The following is a 22,593-nucleotide window of genomic DNA, read 5'->3' on the forward strand; positions in this document are numbered from 1 at the left end:
GGTTGAAAATGAAATTCAATAGCAACCTATGGGAATATTATACCTTACATTTGAATCTTAGTATGTAAAAATCGGATCAGCCATCTCCGAGAAACCGATGTGGACCTTTTGTTAACAAATCCGCACATACACACACATACATACACACAGATATTTTGCGATCTCGGTGAACTGAGTCGAATGTTATATGAGACTCGGCCTTCTGGGCCTCGGTTAGAAAGTCGGTTTTTGGAGCAATTGCATAACCTTTCTATATGAGAAAGGCAAACGAATAATATTTAATTAGCTTAATCAGCATGAGTTCAATGTTATCTTCGTGTGATTATATTTTGAAATGTTGGTAGAATGGGTTTGAAAGTGGAGGGAATGGGGGGTTAGTAGAGTAAGAGTGGAGGATGCGTCAGAAATCCTTCATCTTATTTCGGTATACGGGGTGGATGAAGGAAATGCGGGCATGAGGGTGGTCCAAGGGGAGGGGAGTGATGAAGGAGGGAGGTGTTATGGCAAGGCGGGGGGGGGGGGGAGGGGCGGCGACGCAATACTCAACTGCATATTTTGCCTTCCATTTGAGACTTGGTTCGAGAAAATCGGTTCAGTCATCACCGAAGAACCGATGTGATATTGTGGAATATGCCCGGAATTCCGGACTTCCGGAATCGTCGATAGTGGACAATATATTTAAAGAATGTTTGATTGGCAATCAGTGATCTAAATCTGCGATTAGAAGTAATTTGGTGACCATTTATATAGTTTTTAGCCTCTGAGGTATTACGATTGTGCCGATTTATATGGGAAATTCCAGTGTATCCTTACTAACACCCCTGTAACTCCGGAAGCAAGAGTCAGAACCGAATGAAATTCAGCAGCAGTCAACGGTATTACTGTATCTTTCATTTGAAATCAATTTTTGTAAAAATCGGTAGAGAATTCGTTGGGGAATGGGTGTGACATTAGCTTAGGACCTTGGCGAGTTCCCCGGGGGTGTCATGAACCGTCATAGGTGGCTAATGTGGTCAAAGCTGCTTTAATTGATCAGTAATGATCCAGACCCGCAAACTAGAGTAATGTTACAACAATTTTAATATGTTTTACATCATTTTAACATCATGGTGGTACCAGTTTATATGGGAATTTGCTGTGTGACCGCACTCTTCAACCCGTAACTCCGGAACCGGAGGTCGGATCAACTAAAAATTCAATAGTAGCTTATGGGAGCGTTATACCTTTCAGATGAAACTAAGTTTGCGAAAATCGGTTCAGCCATCTCTGAGAAAATTGTGTGAATTTAAATGACACACACACATATACACACATACATACACACACAGACATTTGCCGATCTCGACGAACTGAATCGAATGGTGTATGACACTCGGCCCTCCGGGCCTCGGTTAAAAAGTCGATTTTTACAGTGATTGCATAGCCTTTCTTTATATGAGAAAGGCAAAAAATGAATAAAAATTCAAAATTAAAAGAATTTTTGAAATATGTCAAAACTTTTTATTGTTATTTTCTCTACGATGCAATTATATTTTAATTTTATTTTTTTTTATTTGCAATTAAATTTTAAACGTGTTATGTTTTTTGCGGTTGGTATTTGTGAGTAATTTATTGAAAGGGTGTATTTTCACTACTAGATATTGAAAAAAATAAATCAAAATATTTCGGAAATTTTTTCTTAAGAGCATTTTGCTTCCAAATGATATTTAGTATTAATATTGTATAAGAAATTTATGACTGGCAAATACTAAGAAATTTGGAAGAATACTTGAAGTTAAAAATGCTTTCTTACTAATAACTGCCTAATAGTGCAATTCCAGTTTCTTCAGTTTTTAGGCTTTCGTCTACAAAAAAATCATTGTTTTTCTTTAATTGTATTTTTATTTTTTTTTGTTTTTAACAATATATTTGTATTTTTAACATTTTTGTTGTATTTTTTAACATTGTCTTGCTTTTTTTTGAAAAATTTCACCAAAAAATATTCACACAAAAGAATTAATTCCCTAGAACTCGCTATCATATAGTTTTCATATAGTGCTTTCAAGATCTCATACGCCCTTTTTAAATATTACTCTTGAATAAAAATTGTTTGCTTTATATTGCAAAATACTTAGTCTCCCATATAGATGCAACGTAAAAGGTTTCATCAGCATCAAAGAAGCTTGACGTAATTGACTCAAACTTGATGGAATTGCTTTACAGCAGAAAACATCTGTCACGTTACATAAGATCAACTGTTTTCTCAAAAATGAATAAAACTTTAAGGTATTCACACTACAGTTTCAAAAAGTAGACTCAAAGTAGTAAGAAAAAATGCAGGTTAGACATTGTACGCATGCTGTTGGTGTGGTCCACAAAACTTTTTCGAATTTTTGATCTGTCACGTTACAAGTTATTTGGTTTCCATTACTTCACAACTGAAAATAAGCAATAATCCATATTCATCTAAATTTTTCAAGCAACATCATCAAATTTAAATTAGCCTACGATAGAAGAATGTGGTTGCAAGCAAAAAGTTGAAAATATGGATTCTGTTTACCTTTTTATCTCCTTACGGTCTTTTAGTCATTTTCAGATCATGCAAGTAGCATCAACAAACTTTTATAAATGACAGACATGGAATGGGATCTCCATTTATATTAGTGGTTCTATGCATACGAAAAACAAACAGTTTGACGCAAAATATGATAAAAAAAAAAATTCGGTTGCCATTTTCGAAGCCTTGACCATATGTTTGCTGAGCAGACCAGCCTGCGCACTTTTGCAGGATGGTTCAGAAGAACAGGTTTCCGCGTTGCTTCAGCAACAGCGTATGTCATAATTTTGGTTGCCAGATAATTCTTTCTTTCTGCACAGTTTTGTCAAGACACGAAGGCATTTCACAGGATCAGGTAAAAGGCTCCTAAGCATCAAAGCGGGCAATAAAGAGAATTTTTTGCTATTAGCTAATCGAGCTATCACTGAAATCACTTTCATTTTTCAATAATTTTTTCAAAGCAAAATAGGGAAATAAGCCTATTTTCGCTCTATTTTATTATCCGATCAGTTTGAAGCCGTTCATTAGATCAACCTCTGTGAGTGGTAGCGAGATACTGAATGATAGGATTCGATTCGAGCTTTCATTGCGCTCAAACAGATACTTTTCACCATCCACAGGCTATTTTCATTATTATATTGATTCTTAGAAACGAACCAAATTATACGCATTCCATCGATTTAAGGCCTCGTAAAAATATTGCGGAACCTTTCCTAAAAGTGGACTTTTACTCTACTTTTGCCTACAGTTGTAATTTTATCGTAGATCATTTAAGAGTTCAATCGTGATTACTTTGCTAAAACTTAGTGGCATATTTTACTGGTTTGTTGGATTTGTTTCGGCATATATCACTGGTTTGTCGTTCTTGGCTAAATGCAATTTGACATCAGCGAAATGTACAAGGTTTCTTGTTGAACTACCGCAGCTGGAGTTGTAAGATGTAGCCGTAGTAGTCTTTTACCTCTTTCAAACAACTTAACCCTCTGGTGCTCAACTTCGCCGTTGGGCGGGATTAAGAAGAATCGTTGTAAAATATCTAATAGACGACTTTATGTTTTCACCCTCACTAAGACCTCTTCAAAACACTCACACCTATCATACAAATACATTGTCTACTTTTTTTTCAATTCGTTTATTTGATAAGGCACGTTTGCGTTAGCTAGGTGCCATTTTTTCATTGTTTTACATTATGAATTTCTTAAAACTAGGGGGTTACACATTTCAATATTATTTTGTTTTATATAATGAAACTAAAAAAAACTTTACAGCTAACTTATACATATACAAGAGGGGATAATATAATATTCGTAAGATTAGGGGGACGGGTCATTTTGTGTGTTCTTTGTATAGTAATGAACTTTATGATTTTTAGAAGGGAGATTGTTGGAGCAAATAATTATTAACTAAGCGGAGCATTTTACAAGCTTTTTAACTAGAAATAACTAGAGGGAGTTGTTCAATTTTATTAAAATTAGGGTAGATTAATTATGGCTATTTTTAAGTATTGGTACTGATGGGCATTTCTTAGCGAGATCATATATTGATCAACTACAACTAGAAGACAGGGGGCACATAAGTTTTGCGAAGATATTCAAGGGGGTGAAGTCCTACATCTGTGTATCAGAGACAGGGGAGAGAGGGTGGACAAGGCTGACAGGGGGGAGATATATACTTTCGGTTTCCGGCATTGGGAATCAACGGCCAGGATTACAGATTCGGAAGGATGCATCATGTATTGAGACGCCGGGCGGTCTTCCTCGAGCCGGCAGGGGTTCCTCCGGACGATTTCGGCTCAGGTATGGATCGGAAAAACACACCGCGTTGCACGTGTGATGTTGTACTGTAGGTCTCGTGTTGTTGAGTCATTCGACAAATGTTTTGTCTCGTCTTGGAGTCGCATCAGACCATCGTTGGGGTACGGTAGGCGGACGAGGGCACTTCTAGGAATGATAAGAGATGAGATAGGGGTAGTTAGATTTGGATATTGATGGTTTTGAGGAACGTGTATATAAGGGACATGTAGAGAATATCGCGGCTTGCTAGTATATCACGAACCGAGACATTGGGTGATCTTCCTGATAGGTGATAGGGGTAGTTAGATTTGGATATTGATGGTTTTGAGGAACGTGTATATAAGGGACATGTAGAGAATATCGCGGCTATATTGGGTGATCTTCCTCGGGCCCGAAGGGAATCGAATAGTTGAGATCTGGCAGAACAGTACTCGGCGCATGCCCAGACAACATGTTCGATCTCGTGATAACCATTGCCACAAGTGCAGATACCGCTATCCACGAGCCCAATACGCCGGAGATGAGCGTCCAGCGTGTAGTGATTGGACATGAGCCGAGACATCACGCGAATGAAATCCCAACCCACATCCATCCCCCTGAACCAAGGTTTCGTCGATACCTTAGGGATTATCGAATGTAGCCACCTTCCCAGTTCACCATTGCTCCATGCAGTTTGCCAACTTTAGAGGGTTCTCTGATGAGTGAAACTGAAAAATTCGCTGAAGCTAGTTAATATATGTCACCTTGTTAATATATGTCACCTTGTAAAGCGCCCGCCTTAGTTAAAGAGTCCGCTTCTTCATTACCTGGAATGGAGCAATGCGAGGGAACCCAAACTAAGGTAATCTTTTTTTTAATAGCCCACCTCTCACCCCCACAGCAAAAGGCTCGCAAAGAGAGCCCCCTGGTACTGGACACATCAGTTCTCAGCGTACAAAGGTCAGCACAAAAATGAAAAAAGGTATTCGCGAAGACGCTGAGAACGAAAAAAATTGAACAAAATTAACACGTGAAAGTTACCGACACAAACATTACAGTATAATGTACAAATAATAGTTACAAAGAGCACCCAGTGGAACGATAATTCCTTTTAAGGGGCCCGCTGTAGTATTAATATTAAATAGATTCGGATTTTAAACTAAACTATTTAAACTAAATTTAAATTTAATATTAACATTCTAAGAAAATGGAAAAGGAAAAGAAAGAAAGCTTTTTGGGGGAACATCAAGTTTATGCAGTTCATGTTAAGTTCTATTCTATTCTATTCTAACCCTTACACAGCCAGTATTGAAAAGCATCCTGGAAAATACTGCAGTTATTCTGTAGTGTTTTTCTTGTCAATATTAATATTTGAAGCATATTTCCATATGTCGCAAATATTAAAACGGCCAGGCCTACTGTGCAGAGTTTGGTTTAAAGATGTTTCAAAATTAAACGGTAATTAAATTATTCAATTAATGAATAATTTGATTAACGAATCATTTCGAATCTCAACGCAGGAAGAAACGAGGACAACCGTACCAACCGTTTCCGTTTGAAGGGGATATGATAAATCGTTGGGAGTGACTTTGCTAAGAAGGTTAATGTCACTCCTTTGGTCCTTTGGGATGGGACAGAGGTATTTACACCTTGCCCTGGCTAATATGCCTAGGATAAAGCGCCTTTACTCGCTCATTACACTTTCATCTTAAAATTCTCGACAAACATATGATTAGGTTTATGATTAGGGCTCAACTGTCAAAATTCACCCTGGAGGACAATTCCGGACGAACCGCTAATCCCCGAATACAATCGTTGACAGCATACAAAAGAGAAAAGTTTGCTCTTTCGTTGACTGCTATGCATCGTGCTTGGGTAATAACGGTTCCTTCAAAACGTTTCCTGAAAGTGAATTCCGACATCCGGCCTTTGAGCCTCAATCAGATATTTGTCAAGAATTGAGCTATTAAATTATTATTGTTATATTATTAATAAAACAAGAAAAAACATTCCTTTTGTATTCCAAGATCTCCATCCTGATGTTCTACACTATGAGAAACGTCATCAAAATACATGATGTTATCCACACAATTTTCATACTAATAAAGCGGCTTTCAATTTCACTGGGTCATATACAGAGCCGTAGCGTGCGGTTGGCCAGGTTTGCCCCGCCACTGGCGTCAGCCTCAGAGGAGCACTGAAATCATGACCGGTATTTAATTTTTGTCTAGTCCAGTCTAGTCTAATCCACATATACACAGCGAATAGTGATCCTGGAAAATTGTAGACGTTCACCTACAAATTTTACAAAACAACGAATTTTTTTAAAGCAATTAAAATATTGAATTTCTCAAAACAACGAATTTTTTTAAAGCAATAAAAAATATTTAATTTCTCAAAATCGTCTTCAATGCACCCAGTTAATCACAGGAAAGTCCGATAATAGTAGGTACTGAAAAAACTGGTGATACGAAAGGCTTTTGTTCGGTTAAAACCTTAACATCTGCCAACAAAATCTAACATGCAGACGAGTAAGAACGCTGCTGTCATATGTTTTGTTTATTTTTGTGACATTCGGTATACTAACGCAAATCCTACCTGTCTTCAAATACTCAACAAAATCGTCCAAATAGTAAAGTGTCATCATGAAATCTCGACTAACATATGATTAGGGCCGTAAAGCCAAATTCATGTTTTTCGTTTTATTGTATAAATAGCATCCTTATTATTCATTCTTTACGCTATTGTGAGTTTATATTCGAAAAAAATTATCAAAATTATGTTATTATAGTTCACAGTAAACGGCGCACAATCCATATTAAACGAATGGTTTTCACGCCCTTTGCTTCAGTTTACGGCTTAGCTGCATTAAGCGCTTGAATTGGCATTCCGGACCTTTACTTTTTGTCCTTATATAATCTTGTGAGTTATTTTAGGAGGATTTTATTATTGTATAGGCTTTATTGACTTTATTGATGTCGATTTCCAACCAAAGAGTTATCGTATCAAATGTAAAAAATTTAATATTAATATTTAATATGTCAAATTTGTGTTGGTCGTTTTTTCCAATTTTTGTAAATAATTGTTATTGCCTGATCCTTCAAACAATAATGGACTTCTTGCATCACTATTTTTTTTGTAAGTAACCTGTGCAACATTGCTAACAAAAACCAATTAAAACTTTGTTATAATATTATATATTAAAAGACTCAAACGTGCTTACGTTATATTTGAAAGTCAGTGAAGGACTCAAATTAACGGCTGCAAAACCAAAACAAAGCAAACATGTTGAGGTAAACGGCGCAAAGCAAAGGACTTGAAAGCCAAATAATAAAAATGATTTGATTTGGCTTTCAAGTCCTTTGCTTTGCGCCGTTAACTTCACATGTTTGTTTTGTTTTGGCTTTTCAGCCTTTATCTTGAGTCCTTGACTGACTTTCAAATACAACGTAAGCGTTTTTGAGCCCTTTAGTTCAAACCACCTATTAGTAGATCCCAGTGACAAAGCTTTTTTAAATAGCTTAATTTTTTTACAATTTAACAGTAAACGCTTACGCTATATTCAAAATTCATTCAACGGCTCAAAAACTGTACGAAAACAAACATAAACAAACAGAGTGAACGGCAAAAAAGCAAACCTCCCGAATACTACTGATCAATTTACGATTTGTAATAATGTTCTCGTCAACAGGATTCGACTTACATCTTCGTAAGTATTACCTCAACTTACTGTTTTGTCTATACACAAAGCAATGTACTATTTTCTTTTTCAGTGGCCGCTGGTATTTCTGACCCTCCAGTTGGGGAAGAGGTGGCAAGTATAGTTGCTGATACTCCCACGGTTGCAAATTTCGAGGAAGTAGAATTTGTAAACAAAACTACAAACAACACTTTCCTCGAAGGTGTTTCGATGATTATATCGTCAACGCCGATAAGAAGAAGCGGAGTCATAACATTCACTGATCCCCGACAAACACTTCCACTAGATCTGTCAGTATCAATGATTGAGAACGAGCAACCTTTAAATTTAACGGTCCACACTAGCGATGTTCCATTAGATCTGGCTATGCCGAAAAGTAATACTCCGAAGAAGTTAGCAACGGAAAAGACGATAAATTTGTGTGGTGATACCCGAACAGAACCAAAGCTTAACCATATCATCTCTTCCGTCCACTCATCAAGGGATTCTTCCCGAATCTGTCGAATATCTGGAAAAATCTTCAAACGCTCGGTTTACTTTGCCGGTGATTTGGACAAAATGTTCAAAAAGCCTTCTCCTGATAGTGATGGTAATGGTTTAAGATTTCAAAAAATTATGTGCTTCAGGTACCAAACGACACTTCCCGGATGTATTGAGCTCAAATACGATATATCAAATCCAACCTGGTCACAGTTCATATTTGGGAGTGCTAATATAAGAACTGTTGTTTGACCGGATCCAATTAACAGAAAGCCAATCGCTTTGCCACAAGCTAAGTTGGATGATTTGAGGAAGCAATTAAAATATATTAAAAACAAACCATACTACGAAACGTTCCTCAAAGAAATAGTTCCCAAAAAAAGAGGTCGGAAACCAGTGAATAAGCTCCCGATAACTTCGATATGGATATGGACATGGAACTTCATGAAGAAGAAATTGATGTAACCCTTTGTTTAGCGAGTGTGATCCTCTCATATGATTGTTTGTGTATATGCTGACAATAAAAATAAATATGCAACGTTTATTATTTTACATAAAATACAACAGTATTATATATATTTCAACGGTAAAAGGCTTAAACGTGCTTACGTTGTATTTGAAAGTCAGTCAAGGACTCAAATTAACGGCTTCAAAACCAAAACAAAAAACATATGTTGAAGTAAACGGCGCAAAGCAAAGGACTTAAAAGCCAAATCAAAATTTTTGTTTTGATATGGTTTTCAAGTCCTTTGCTTTGCGCCGTTTACTTCACATGGTTGTTTTGTTTTGGCTTTTGAGCCGTTAACTTGAGTCCTTGACTGACTTTCAAATAAAACGTAAGCGCGTTTGAGCCCTTTAGTTTAAACAACTTATTGGTAGATCCCAGTGACAAAGTTGTTTGAAATAGCTAAATTTATTTACAATTTAACGATAAAACAGTTCTACTTTCGAATAAAACATTTAATACTAGATTTTGGACGCTACCCAAAATGGTCAGTAACGATATGCTTTCTGATTTTTCGTGCCATTAAAAAGTAATCCAATTGTAATTTGAAATTTATTAAGCGAACGAGAGTCTGGTGGATGAACTATTTGTCAGGAGCAGGACAAGGAGAGATGTTATTGAAAGTTTTACATTAAAAAATTAATTACAAACTAGAGAATCGGTTAACGAGAAAATATAATCATAAAATTCTTACACTATCCCGCTAGGTGATTCCCTATTTCATCACAAAACTCCTTCAACTCTTCGTTAGATTTATATTCCACGGCTAATATCGCTTTGCCGACCGCAGTAATTTCCATTACTGTTTCGCCAGCACTTGGACTACGAGTTTTCCGTACCAAATTGATGCTGCAACCAAAAATGTATTCCTCGCGAAGTACACCAATTTTGCCTTTCTTCCGGCGGGAATCAACACAAATCAGTTCCGGTTCCAAATCCCTATTGGTTATTAGCAGTCGCGCACATATGGCATCTCCTACGTTAACATCCAGACGGCTCCTCGATGGCGCCCTCGAAAGCCATGGTATTGTAGAAACATATTATCCATTCCCATAGTCGATCAGTCTGTTTCCTCTATTCAATTGTCACACTATAACTAAAATAAAATTCAACCAATCAACACCCATTCCGTTGAAGATAAACCCGTAAGCCACTTACCTCTCCCTACGCTACGCACCTCCAGTTCCAGTTACTCCCATCCCCGGGCAGCAGATTGTTCGTTATTAATAGCACGATATCGACAATCCACCAGATTCCGACGCCTCCCAGCGTGAGCAATTTTTCGACGGCGATACCGATCTGACCGAGACAGAATCACTAAATGCCCAGAAATTCCAACAGTATACTGTACAACAGTGTGGTCACGAAGAAAATGGTCCGTGTACTTGACGCAGGGAAACCCGTCCCGCATAAACTCCCGCGGTTCGGCACATTCGATATTGTCGAGCACTACGTACTAAACTCTGGTGGTCTCCACGGCATCGTAATAGACACCGTCAAAATTCACAAACCCGTGGCCCAGTTATTCTTTGACTGTACGGTTTCACTTGTGATCCACCGGGCGATTTGGGCCGTTTCCACAATCAGAATGCTCGTAATCAGAAGCAGGAACAAGCAAATTTTTTATAACTTTTGCACCGTTAACTTGCGGCTCAAAAACCAAAACAAAACAAACAAGTCAAGTAAACGGCGCAAGGCAAGGACTTGAAAGCCAAAACAAAACTAATGCATTGATGTAAACGGCGTGGAGCAAACGGCCGATAATACACCAGGGATGCCAGTAGTGCGCAAAAAGGACGTAAATTGCATTTTGTTAAAAAAGTGGTGATATGTAATGTTTTGCTTCTATTTTGTATTTTGACGTGAAATAATAATGTTTTATCTACCAAATAGCGATATTTTTTCATTCGGCATAATAGACCACCTTAATTAATGAATAAAAAAAGATATGCTAAACTTCATTCCCATTTTTCTCGGTTTGACATCGTTGGCTTTCCAGCCCTAATCATATGTTAGTCGAGAAATGATTAAAAACTTGATTTCTGTGGAAAGTTGCGGGGTGTCGGTTTTACCCATAATTCCCCTACTCCAGAAGCCCTACTGTGAAAGCGCACACCGCTGTGGTTTCTGAATAAAGGAACTAAACCCCCGTTAAAAAATCAGATTTCTTCCGAAATTTTCGTCTAAACACGTAAACAAAAAACGGTTCAGTTTAAAAGCAATTGTCGATGTGTGTAAAGTGTACAGATGACTATACGCAGCGAGATATAACCAAACTGTCTACACTTTCTTATACATTTTTTAATATATTTGGAATGGATTTTTGAACTTACTTTGTCTCCGATTATCTTCTTGATGTAAATCAACGATAAACTAAATCTTACCCACCTTCTCACCGAAACCTGTGATGGATACTTGACTCTGTCAAACCTTCTGAACGGAATTCCCTCCATTCAATGTGGAAACTAATTTTGCTGCTCCCATCAATTTTTCTACAGATCCATGACTCACAACCGTTGGAAAATTTGCAACACACAGGGACTACAAGAGATGAACTCTCGGATCCGGAGCCGAACAGGACACAATCCATATCAATATAATATTTTTTACCACACTTTGTACAATATTAAAATTTTCTTTGGAGAAAAAATCACGATCGATTAATTTTGACGTCCTACTTAGTCGACGCCTACTTCTCCAATCATTATGCAGTTCATGTTAAGTTCATATTAAAACACACACCAATTTTATTTTTCAAATAACGTTTTAAGCTTGTTTCAAAATGGATGCGATTTGTTATCTGTCTTAACTCAGTAGGAAGCTGATTGAAAATCGTTGGCCCGGCAAAGGAAATGCGTTTCTGACCAAGATTGCTGAAAGCCCTGGTGCGTTGTAAATTATTGGCTTGCCTAGTGGTATACATACGAATGTTTATGATGTTTATGTTTATTACCTTCACCAACAAGCCCCTTGGCCCCAATGGTGGTTGCTTAAACTAATTACATTTTAAAATTGACAACATTTTCGCTTTTATAGCATTCCGCGTCCGGTCGAAGTCGAAGGCCGTCGCCACACTGTTAAAAATTCGTTGGAGTCCGGTTACAGCGCTCTGGCAACCATAGTTGGTTCTCCTGAACGGAACTCGCAATAGGGAGTTATTACGTAGAGCTCGAACGCGGGCTTGAAGATCCAGACGTCCGAGGATTGTAGGGCAATCCACTCTGGCAGAGAGTAAGTCCGAGACGAACAGGGCTCGAGAGCAGTCCCTCCGAATGCTGAGTGTATCGAGGTGTATAAGCTGGCAACGGTTTTCATAGCTCGGCAGCTGAAATCTGTTTCGCCATGGGAGATGACGAAGGGCGAAACGTATGAACCTGCGTTGGACAGCCTCGATTCTGTCAATCCCGTTCTGGTAGTACGGGTTCCAAACAGCTGAACAATATTCTAACGTTGAGCGGACCAAAGCGCAGTAAAGCGATTTAAGACAATATACGTCCCTGAAGTTTTTCGCTATTCGGAAGATGAACCCAAGCTGTCGTGATGCCTTATCCACGATGTATGACGTATGTGGTTTGAATGTTAATGCCGAATCCATGATGACTCCGAGATCTTTGATGTGAGAGTGTCTTGGAATGCTCGAGCCGAAGAAATGGTAGTTAAACTGAGTCGGTTGGCGTTTCCGCGTGAACGTAACGATTGAGCATTTGCTCGGGTTTAAAACCATTCTGTTTTGATCACACCACGTGCTAAAGCTGTCCAGATCCCTCTGAAGAAGCTCGGCGTCGGTTTTATCCCGTATTTGTTGAAAAATTTTCATGTCGTCGGCGAAAGAAAGGCGGGGTCCTTGTAATGTGAAATTGACGTCATTAAAGTAGAGGAGGAATATTACTGGACCGAGATGGCTTCCTTGTGGTATGCCGGATGTAGCGAAGAATGGTGCAGATAGACAGTCCTTAATGCTGATTTGGAGTTGCCTTCCATCGAGGTAGGAACGAAACCAGCGCAGAAGTTGTCCATGAATGCCGAGTTTGTCCAGCTTCGCTATTGCGATATCATGGTTGATTTTGTCGAAGGCCGCAGATAGATCCATATAAATAGCATCGGTTTGCAATCCGTCAGCGAATCTATCCATTACATATGTTGTGAACGAGAGCAGGTTTGTCGTTGTCGATCGTTTAGGCATGAAACCGTGTTGGTCATCTGCAATGTAGTGTTTGCAGTGAAAGAAAATAGGATCTAACACAACCAGCTCGAACAGTTTTGATACAGCACTTAAACACGAGATTCCCCGATAATTGTCAATGTTCGATTTGTTTCCTTTTTTATGAACTGGAAACATGTGCGCTGCTTTCCAGCAGGAAGGGAATGTACCAGTAGTGAGTGATAGCTCGAAGACTCGCCGAAGTGGTTCAAGAAGCCCGCTGATGCACTTTTTGACAAAAATCGAGGGAACACCATCTGGACCTGGGGAACAAGATGCTTTCAGTTTGGCATTTGCTGCAAGAATGGCAGCATTATCGACACAAATTCGGTTGATGGTTCGTCCTAGAGAAGGAGTTAAATTAGCGGCGGCAGCGACTTGTTGTGGTGGCAAGCGCTCGTTGGAAAAAACGCTTGAAAATTTGTCGGAGAACAGTTGGCAAATTTCCTTAGTGTCGGTGCCTAAAACTCCATTAAACGACATACAAGATGGCAAACCGGATTCCTTTCGCTGCTCGTTAACATACTTCCAGAACGACTTGGGCTTGGATTTCAGTTGACGCTCGACGTTTCGCTGGTGTCTAAAAAAGGCGCGTCTGCTTTGTTGTTTGTATTCGTGGTTGAGTTCAAAGTAGTGATTTCGTAATGCAAGTGTCTTATGCTTCGAGAATTTTTTAAATGCAGCTCGTTTGGCAGATTTTAAACGTCTTAGGACGGTTGATTGCCAGGGAGGGTGTTCATCGGTACTAATTGTTCGTTTTGGTACATGGCGGTCGATAAGGTAGTTAAGAATACTAGAAAACGTCATCGCTGCTTCGTTCGCGTCGTCATTGTTAATATTTTCGTCCCAGTTTATATCCAACAGCGTGCTAACGATGCTGTCGTAGTCAGCGTTTTTAAAATCGTAGACGATAGAGCTTGAGACGTTTTCAAAATTCACTCCTAAGTTACCAGCGAATACAAGATGTAGTGGGGGATGATGACGCACCTGTTTGACTAAAGGAGTCGGTGCAGTGCAGCAGTACGGAGCGCAGTCCCGGGCACTTACAAAGCAGAGGTCCAATGTACGTCCATTCTCGTTGGTGACATTATTAATTTGCCAAAGAGTTGCGCTGCTGTAGTTGTCCAAAATACAACTGGCATTGTTAATAAGCGCAGATTTTTCGATATCCAATCTTAGAAAACCATTACTTGCTTGGCACCACGTCAAGCCAGGTAATGCCTGTAGTAAACCGTATGTTATTATGTGCGAGAGGGTTGTACTGTGCATTAAAAACATACAATATTGTTTATAATTCAGTCAATCCAAGCAAGGGCAATATGTTATGAGAATTATTAGTATAAAGCAGGATAGTTGGATACATGATTGATTTCTTGAATATAATTTTAAGGCATCTATTCTGAAGTGTTTGAAGCTTTTTTAAATTGAATGCGCATAGTAGAACTTCAATAGCACGTGCTGTGGGATAAAAGAACAAACCCGGCGCATAGCCCCACATAATGAAGCGATCTTTTTTTCAAGTGATTTTATATGGTCGTTCCAAGAAAGTGTGGAATCAAGACAAAGACCCCGGTATTTGAAGACTTTCGTCTCCTCGATCATGTAGTTTTCAGTACACGGGTCAGGGTGTTGGGATATAGATCTTCTAAATGAATGGAAAATCATATATTTGGTTTTGGATAAATTTAAGGAGAGAAGGTTAGCGTTGAAATATTTTATAAGCAAATTTTAAATCATCTTCCATATCTCGCACAATACCACTACAGCTGGTGTTTGGATAAAACAAGGCGGTATCATCTGCAAAAAGACGAGGTGTACCTTTTAATTTAAGCCTTCCTAAATCGTTTATATAAAGCAAGAATAGCAATGGACCAATATTGCTACCCTGCGGAACTCCTATTTCGATGCTTCTATACGAGCTAGATGCATTTCCAATAGACACGCATTGAACCCTATTCGTCAAATAGCTGCGAATTAGATCATTGGCTAAACCCCTTATACCATAACATTCTAACTTTCCCAACAAAATAGAGTGATCTAGTGTATCAAACGCTTTTTTTAAATCCAGGAAACGCCAACAACTTTTTTTTCGTCAATTTCTTTTGCAATAGAATCGATTAATTCAGTTAATGCAATCAAGGTACTACAACCCTGTCTAAAGCCGTACGATCTTACAGACAAAGCACGCAGGTGCTCCCAGATTTTCCCCAGAAAATATGGAATGTGCTTTCTAGGTTTCATTGAACGGAGAGCCTCGATTGAGCTGAGGCTATCCGAGACAATAAAGTAATGATCGGTGGGCAAAGTATCAATGACCCCAAGGGCATACTGAATAGCAGCATGTTCTGCGACGTAAACTGAAGCAGGATCATTGAGTTTGAATGAGGCGGTGAGGTTTTGATTGAATATACCGAAGCCAGTGAAGCCGTCGAGGCTTGACTGTCGGTATAAAACATCTTGTTGCAGTCGACTTGTCGAAATTTACTATGAAAGATGCTTGGGATCACTTGCGAACGTATGTTGTAGCGATCACGTGTATCAGATTTTAAAATAGCTTCCTATTCAGTAACTCCCGTGCCCTGCTGTAAAGATAGGTTGTTCACTTCTTCCATCTCCTATGATGAAGAATGAATACCGGGCGGCTAAAACAAATGTTCTGCTTGCGTGCAAGCCAAACGACGTTTCTCTCCATGTCGTTTTCTCTTTGCTATAGCGCAGACGTTGAACTTACAGGCGATACGAGGTGCCGACTTATTTGTCATGTTCTTGTTTCCCCAACTATTGGACCCGAAGATCACTAAAAATTGGGTGGATGAAATGGTTAGATGCAAAATACCAAAGGGGAAACGAGAGGTGGTTCGATCCCGAACAGTTCCAAATGAGTTCGCAATGTAATTTCCAGTTCAAACCCTCAAAACTCGTTTAATCTGAGGATTTACAGTTTCCCTGTTCAATCATATCGATTTGATCAGCAGAAGAAATCAGAGTGTTTTGTAGTGTCGTGATTTCGTAAGAGGTTTGCTTTAAAACGTGAGTGTTCTTTAGATTAGGCCAAATTATAAAGAAATCATTTTCATTATCAGGTTTAGCGCAAGATAGGAGATAGTTACATGTGTGGAGACTTTGCGAGCAAGTGCGAATATAAAAAAAGCCGTACGACGGCTTTTAATTGCAGATTTTGCGCCTGGCGAAGCTGCTACCGCACCGCCAGCAAAGATCATCCCACCTCCTGCCACCACCCTCTGCATCCACGTTTGTTGGGGAATTGCGTCCGTTGCAGTAAAAAGTCGGACGAAGACGCGCCGCCACGTGCGTAATGCGGCAGCATTAAACGCCGTCAACCGGATCCGTAAAATCCGTATTTTGTTGCTGGTACGCTGTCCGGAGGTCCGACACTACCAGCAGTTAGCATCAATCCCTACTTGGACCTCAACAATAGCTTCGACGCTAGGCAGCGCAAAACATCCGCATCGTCGTTGAACAGCATTCGTCGAATTTGGTGCAAGCAGCGCGGCACCAGCAGACTTCAACGTTTTGAAGGTGCGCATCGAAAGTAGCAGCGTGAGATGGTCGGTGAATAAATAATGAGTAAACGCCTAAATTCCCTGCGCAGGGTGACAAAAAACTCGAGCCAAATACAAATTTTTATAGCGTTGAATATATTCTCCACCCGCAAATGATAGGGCCCTAAGCCGGCAAAGAAATGTAGGGAATAAGTAGTCGAAAGAAGAAATATTTTTTGTTGAATAAATGTATAAAGTTTGTTTGCGTTTCCTAATAGCTGATGTTTTAGTGTTTGAAGTGAAGTTTTTGTAGTTTTGTGTAGTTTGAAGGGTCTCATGTTTCGCGTTCGTTTCTGGTAGTTTTTCGTTGTACTCTGGGTAGGACTACTCGGTAAAACAGTCCCCACTCTGGTTTTAGAAGCTGGCTTATTTGGTTGTTTTTTGGGACTCTGCCAGTGATGAGAACCACGAGTTGGTGCAAATTTTCGGTTAATTAGTTGCGGACTCTTTGTGTATTGTTTGGTGTCGGAGTACCCTTCGGCTTTTGCGTCTGCCGTTTCGTTTCCCCCAAATTTTAAATAAAACTAACCCGCCCTGGGGTTGGGTTTCTTGTCGGGCAACCTTGAACGTGACAAGCGGTCCTCGTAAGAGGTGGCGCTTAAATCGCTTGTTCAGTGATCCGGGAAAACGCTATAGCAGACAGATACGTAGGTACGTTTGGCACGCGCTACAATGTGATCCGGGATTCCATGAATCTCGTCTTTCATGGATGTGTCGAAGAATACAGTTGAATCAGAAGCATGGGGGATATTGACACGGTTGGGATAATATGAAGAAGGATTGATATTTTGTGCCATGTAATCGAAGTACAGGCACATAAATCCGGTTTGAGAATTGAGCTCGACAAGCCTTTCGAAATTTGCAATTACTAACGGGTTCAAGATATCGCATCGGATGAGCAATCGATATGAGAGTTCCCAAAATCGATTTTTCAGCGAAAGGGCGCCCGCCAGCACTTCTAGACTCATTGTATGTGTCGAGTGCATGCAGCCCAAAGCAATACGCAAACAACAATATTGGATTCGCTCTAGTTCGATAAAATGTATGTTTGCAGCGGAGCGGAAACAGAAACTCCCGTACTCCATCACCGACAATATCGTTGTTTGGTACACCTAATCAGGTCTCCTGGGTGGGCACCCCACCATGTTCCGGTTATTGTACGGAGAAAGTTGATCCTTTGTTGGCACTTCTGTTTCAGATACCTAATGTGACACCCCAGGTTCCTTTAGAGTCGAACCAGACCCCGAGATATTTGAAAGTTGAAACCTGAGAAATAGTTTGACCCATTAATTGAAGCTGTAGTTGCGCTGGTTCACGCTTCCTTGAAAATACGACTAGCTCAGTTTTCTCCGTGGAGAACTCGATACGATAGTAGACAAATTGTCCAAGGTATCTTGCAATGGTCCTTGCAGATCGACGGCTTTGGGACCTGTAATAGAGACCACACCGTCATCTGCAAGCTACCTTGACGTGCAGGAATTGACAAGACATTCGTCAATATCATTCACGTAAAAGTTATAGGAAGGGGGCTTAGACATGAGCCCTGGGGAAGACCCATGTAGCTAATTCGTGATGTCGATAAATCACCATGCGAGAAATGCATATGTTTTTCAGTTTAGCAAAAAGTTGTTTAGAGTCGGTGAAAGACCATGCTGGTGCAGCTTCTCAGAAAGAATTCTGATAGAAACTGAATCAAAAGCCCCCTTTATATCTAGGAAAACTGATGCCATCTGCTCTTTGCTAGCATAGGGCTTTTGAATTTCTGTTGAGCGCAACGCAAGACAGTCGTTCGTGCCTTTGCCTTTGCGGAAACCAAATTGTGTATCTGACAGTAAGCCATTTGCTTCAACCCAATTGTCGAGGCGAATCAAGATCATTTTCTCGAACAACTTTCGGATACAGGACAGCATCGCAATCGGTCGATACGAGTTGTGGTCGGAGGCTGGTTTCCCTGGTTTTTGAATGGCGATGACCTTCACTTGCCTCCAGTCATGAGGGACAATATTACCCTCAAGAAACTTATTAAATAAATTCAACAAGCGTCTTTTGGCAGAGTCTGGCAGGTTCTTTAACAAGTTAAATTTGATTCTGTCTGGCCCTGGGGCTTTATTGTTACATGACAAGAGAGCAAGTGAGAACTCCACCATCGAAAACGGTGTTTCGTTCGCGTTATCGTGAGGGGACGCGGCGCGGTAGATCTTCTGTGCCGGGGCGGAATCCGGACAAACCCTCTTGGCAAAATCGAATATCCAACGGTTTGAATATTCCACGCTCTCGTTAGTACTGTTTTGGTTTCGTAAGCGCCGGGCAGTACTCCAAAGAGTGCTCATCGATGTTTCTCTCGTTAGTCCGTCGACGAACCGGCGCCACTAGCTACGTTTTTTGGCTTTCATCAAACTCGTCATGCGCGTTTCCGCCATCGCGTACAGCCCGACGTCCCGGAAGGTCTTATACGCAGCGGTCTTCTCCGCGTGCACGTCTGAGCACTCTTTGTCCCACCATGGATTGGGAGGACGCTCGCGTGAGTTAGCGTCTGGTACGCGTTTAGTCTGAGCTTGAATCGCGGTATCGAGAATCAAGCCAGCCAGGAACCCGTACTCTTCCTCCAGAGGAAGCTCTTGTGTCGATTCTACTTTTTCGGATATCGCGGACGTGTAGCTCTTCCAATCAATATTTCATGTGAGGTCATACGAAACATTGATTGTATTCGGTGGCCCTGAACCGTTAGCAATATTAATTACGATTGGAAGATGGTCGCTGCTGTGGGGATCAGAGACTACCTTCCACATGGAATCTAACCGCAGGAATGTCGAGCAGAGGGACAGGTCTAAGACGCTCGGACGAGCTGCAGGGGCAGGAAGCCGTGTCATTTCACCCGTATTCAAAATGGTCATATTGAAATTGTCGCAAAGCTCATGGAGTAGGGTAGATCGATTATCGTCATGAAGGAAACCCCATGCCGTACCGTGGGAGTTGAAGTCATCTAAAACTAGCTTCGGTGCTGGGAGGAGTTTCGCAATATCGCTAAGCCGTCGGTGGCTGACTGAGCCTCTAGGGAGGATGTAGGTGGAAGCAATGCAAAGGTCTTTGCCTTTAATTCTGATTTGGCAAGCGACAACTTCAATGCCTGGTGTCGAGGGGAGGTCGATTCGGTTGAAAGAATAGCACTTTTTGATCCCCAAAAGTACTCCTCGTAAGAGTCTTCTCGATCCAAGCGAATAATGTTAAAATCATTGAAGTGTAGGTCTATTTCTGAAGTAAGCCATGTCTCGCATAGTGCAAAAGCATCGCATTTCAAGTTATTTGGTAAGATTTTAATGGAATCAATTTTCGGGATAATGCTTCTGCATTTCCACTGTGCTCGGGCCCCGTGGTGGTGAAGGAAAGCTACGTGGGAAGCTGAGAAGCAAGCAACCGGGCGGGTCATAGGTGGTGGATAATGCTTAATCGCGATAGCAACTAGTTGTGATTCGCGACCCGAACCAGCAGCGGGGGCTGACTGCGGGTGTGGTAGGACGAGGTAGTGGGCCCTATACGTTCTAGGCCTAAATACCACATGCCCTAAAGCAGCCCTGACAAAGCGAGCCAGCGCCGCTTTTAAATAAGCGCTTAGCCCAAATCCCTCTCCTCCCGTTATCCTTCCTTCCTTCTGTGGCTGTTCGCCCATCTAAATATGGAAACTGTTCTTCAATGTCAGCTTCTTTCACCGAACAGCCTAGATAAGCCGTGTAGTGTCGGTAGTGGTTGTTTCAACCGGCTAAGAATTACACTACGGACTACCTGTTTCAGTGGTAAAAATGTACCAAACAGGGAACCCCAATTCCATAGTGTCATGCGACCCGTGCTATGGATAAAATTGTTGAGGGGGTTTAAAACATTCTCAATGGCGAACGGAGCCTGGGAAGAGTCGGGCGAACTCCCCAGTATGCTGCATTACGCAGCGGAACGTTCACTCTACACACCGATTTTTTTTTCACCGATGATCCACTTAATTTTGCCGAATTTTTGTTGGCTGGTGGTTTGCTGAGACTCTCGGCTGATGGTAGTTCGGTGAAGTTTTGTTGAGTTTCGATTATTAAATTTCGATGTGTACAGATGAACCTGCCCAGAGGCCGTGTGGTATCCGGCCTAGAATTGAGCCACTGGAGTCCTGCTCCCATGTCGTAGGAGGCGACTGAAAGTAGGAGACCCTAAGTCAAGGTGTAGTTCCGTGCCGAGGACTTAATGACTGGAGGGTCTAAAATATGCCAGTCGCGCACGTAGCATTTTGGGTTTTGCCCTTACTGTGTTATGCGAATCTCTGATACAGTGGACCATTATTTTCTTCGCAAATCGTGGGAATCAAATGATCATGTCCCATTTAAACCTGATATGGCTCGCTAAATGCGTTAACATCCCAACTCGCTTGGTGTCCTCTAGTTGTTGTGCAATTTGTGTTGGAGATGAAATGTACAGTTCTCTAATCAACAATGGTTAGAATAGCACAAGTCAATCTCCAACATAAACGTACAGCAACTATGAATTTATCTCGACTCATGCAGGAAGGTAAAGCTTCCATAGCATTGGTTCAAGAATCGTATTTCCATAAAGGAAACTTCTATTTTGGAAAATTACTTAACACTGCCTTCATTGCTTACAACAAGACAGGTATGACTAACCCACGTGAAATGCCTCGTGCTTGTATTCTTGCAAATAAGGCTATTGACGCGTGTCTCATATCGGAGCTCACAACTCGCGATATCTGTGTTGTCACAGTTACACTGACTGTCGGAAACGTAGACAATATATATATATATATATATATATATATATATATATATATATATATATATATATATATATATATATATATATATATATATATATATATATATATATATATATATATATATATATATATATATATAATATATATATATATATATATATATATATATATATATATATATATATAATATATATATATATATAATATATATATATATATATATATATATATATATATATATATATATATATATATATATATATATATATATATATATATATATATATATATATATATATATATATATATATATATATATATATATATATATATATATATATATATATATATTATATAATATATATATATATATATATATATATATATATATATATATATATATATATATATATATATATATATATATATATATATATATATATATATATATATATATATATATATATATATATATATATATATATATATATATATATATATATATATATATATATATATATATATATATATATATATATATATATATATTGTTCAGCATACCTACCGCATAACGAATCATCTCCTTCTGATGATTTCAAGAGCGTTGTATCATATTGTAGCAGAAATGGGCTTCCGCTCATTATCGGCAGTGATGCGAATGCTCATCACATCATTTGGGGCAGCTCAGACATCAATATGAGAGGCTCTAAACTGATGGAGTACATAAGTAGTACGAATCTCCATATTCTGAATGTGGGAAACCGACCAACTTTTGTGAGGTCTGGGAGGGAGGAGGTGTTAGACATAACACTTTGCTCTGATAGAATTTTGCATGAACTGGGAAATTGGCAGGTTCCAAATGAAACTGAACCGTCTCTATCCGATCATAAATATATATTTTTCGATCATTTTGATGTCACCTTCAATGTGGTGACATATCGTAATCCTAAATCTACAAACTGGGACCTCTTTTTGGAAAACTTGGCGACTAAATTTCATGGATATTTTCCAACAATTAGTCAACTAGACGACTTAGATGACGTCGTGGATACGACAAACTCATTCATA

General features: G+C 39.7%; 2 protein-coding genes across 21 annotated transcripts in view; both read left to right on the forward strand.

The window, feature by feature from the left end:
• Window positions 1-22,593, forward strand: part of LOC131691518 (cytoplasmic tRNA 2-thiolation protein 1) — a 188,506-nt gene that overhangs the window by 149,183 nt on the left and 16,730 nt on the right. The gene's annotated exons all lie outside the window — the stretch shown is intronic.
• Window positions 7,666-9,021, forward strand: LOC131691519 (uncharacterized). 2 transcript variants are annotated; one of them, XM_058978024.1, is made up of 3 exons: window positions 7,666-7,757; window positions 7,925-8,017; window positions 8,082-9,021. In XM_058978024.1, the coding sequence occupies exons 2-3, from the start codon at window positions 7,984-7,986 to the stop codon at window positions 8,738-8,740; spliced, it is 693 nt and encodes a 230-aa protein (XP_058834007.1). In that variant the 5' UTR covers window positions 7,666-7,757; window positions 7,925-7,983; the 3' UTR covers window positions 8,741-9,021. The 2 variants fall into 2 exon arrangements, with proteins under 2 accessions (XP_058834007.1, XP_058834008.1); XM_058978025.1 differs by having other exon boundaries at window positions 7,672-8,017; window positions 8,082-8,552; window positions 8,635-9,021.

Source organism: Topomyia yanbarensis, chromosome 3 (assembly GCF_030247195.1).
Source record: "Topomyia yanbarensis strain Yona2022 chromosome 3, ASM3024719v1, whole genome shotgun sequence".
In the NCBI taxonomy this organism is placed as follows: domain Eukaryota; kingdom Metazoa; phylum Arthropoda; class Insecta; order Diptera; family Culicidae; genus Topomyia; species Topomyia yanbarensis.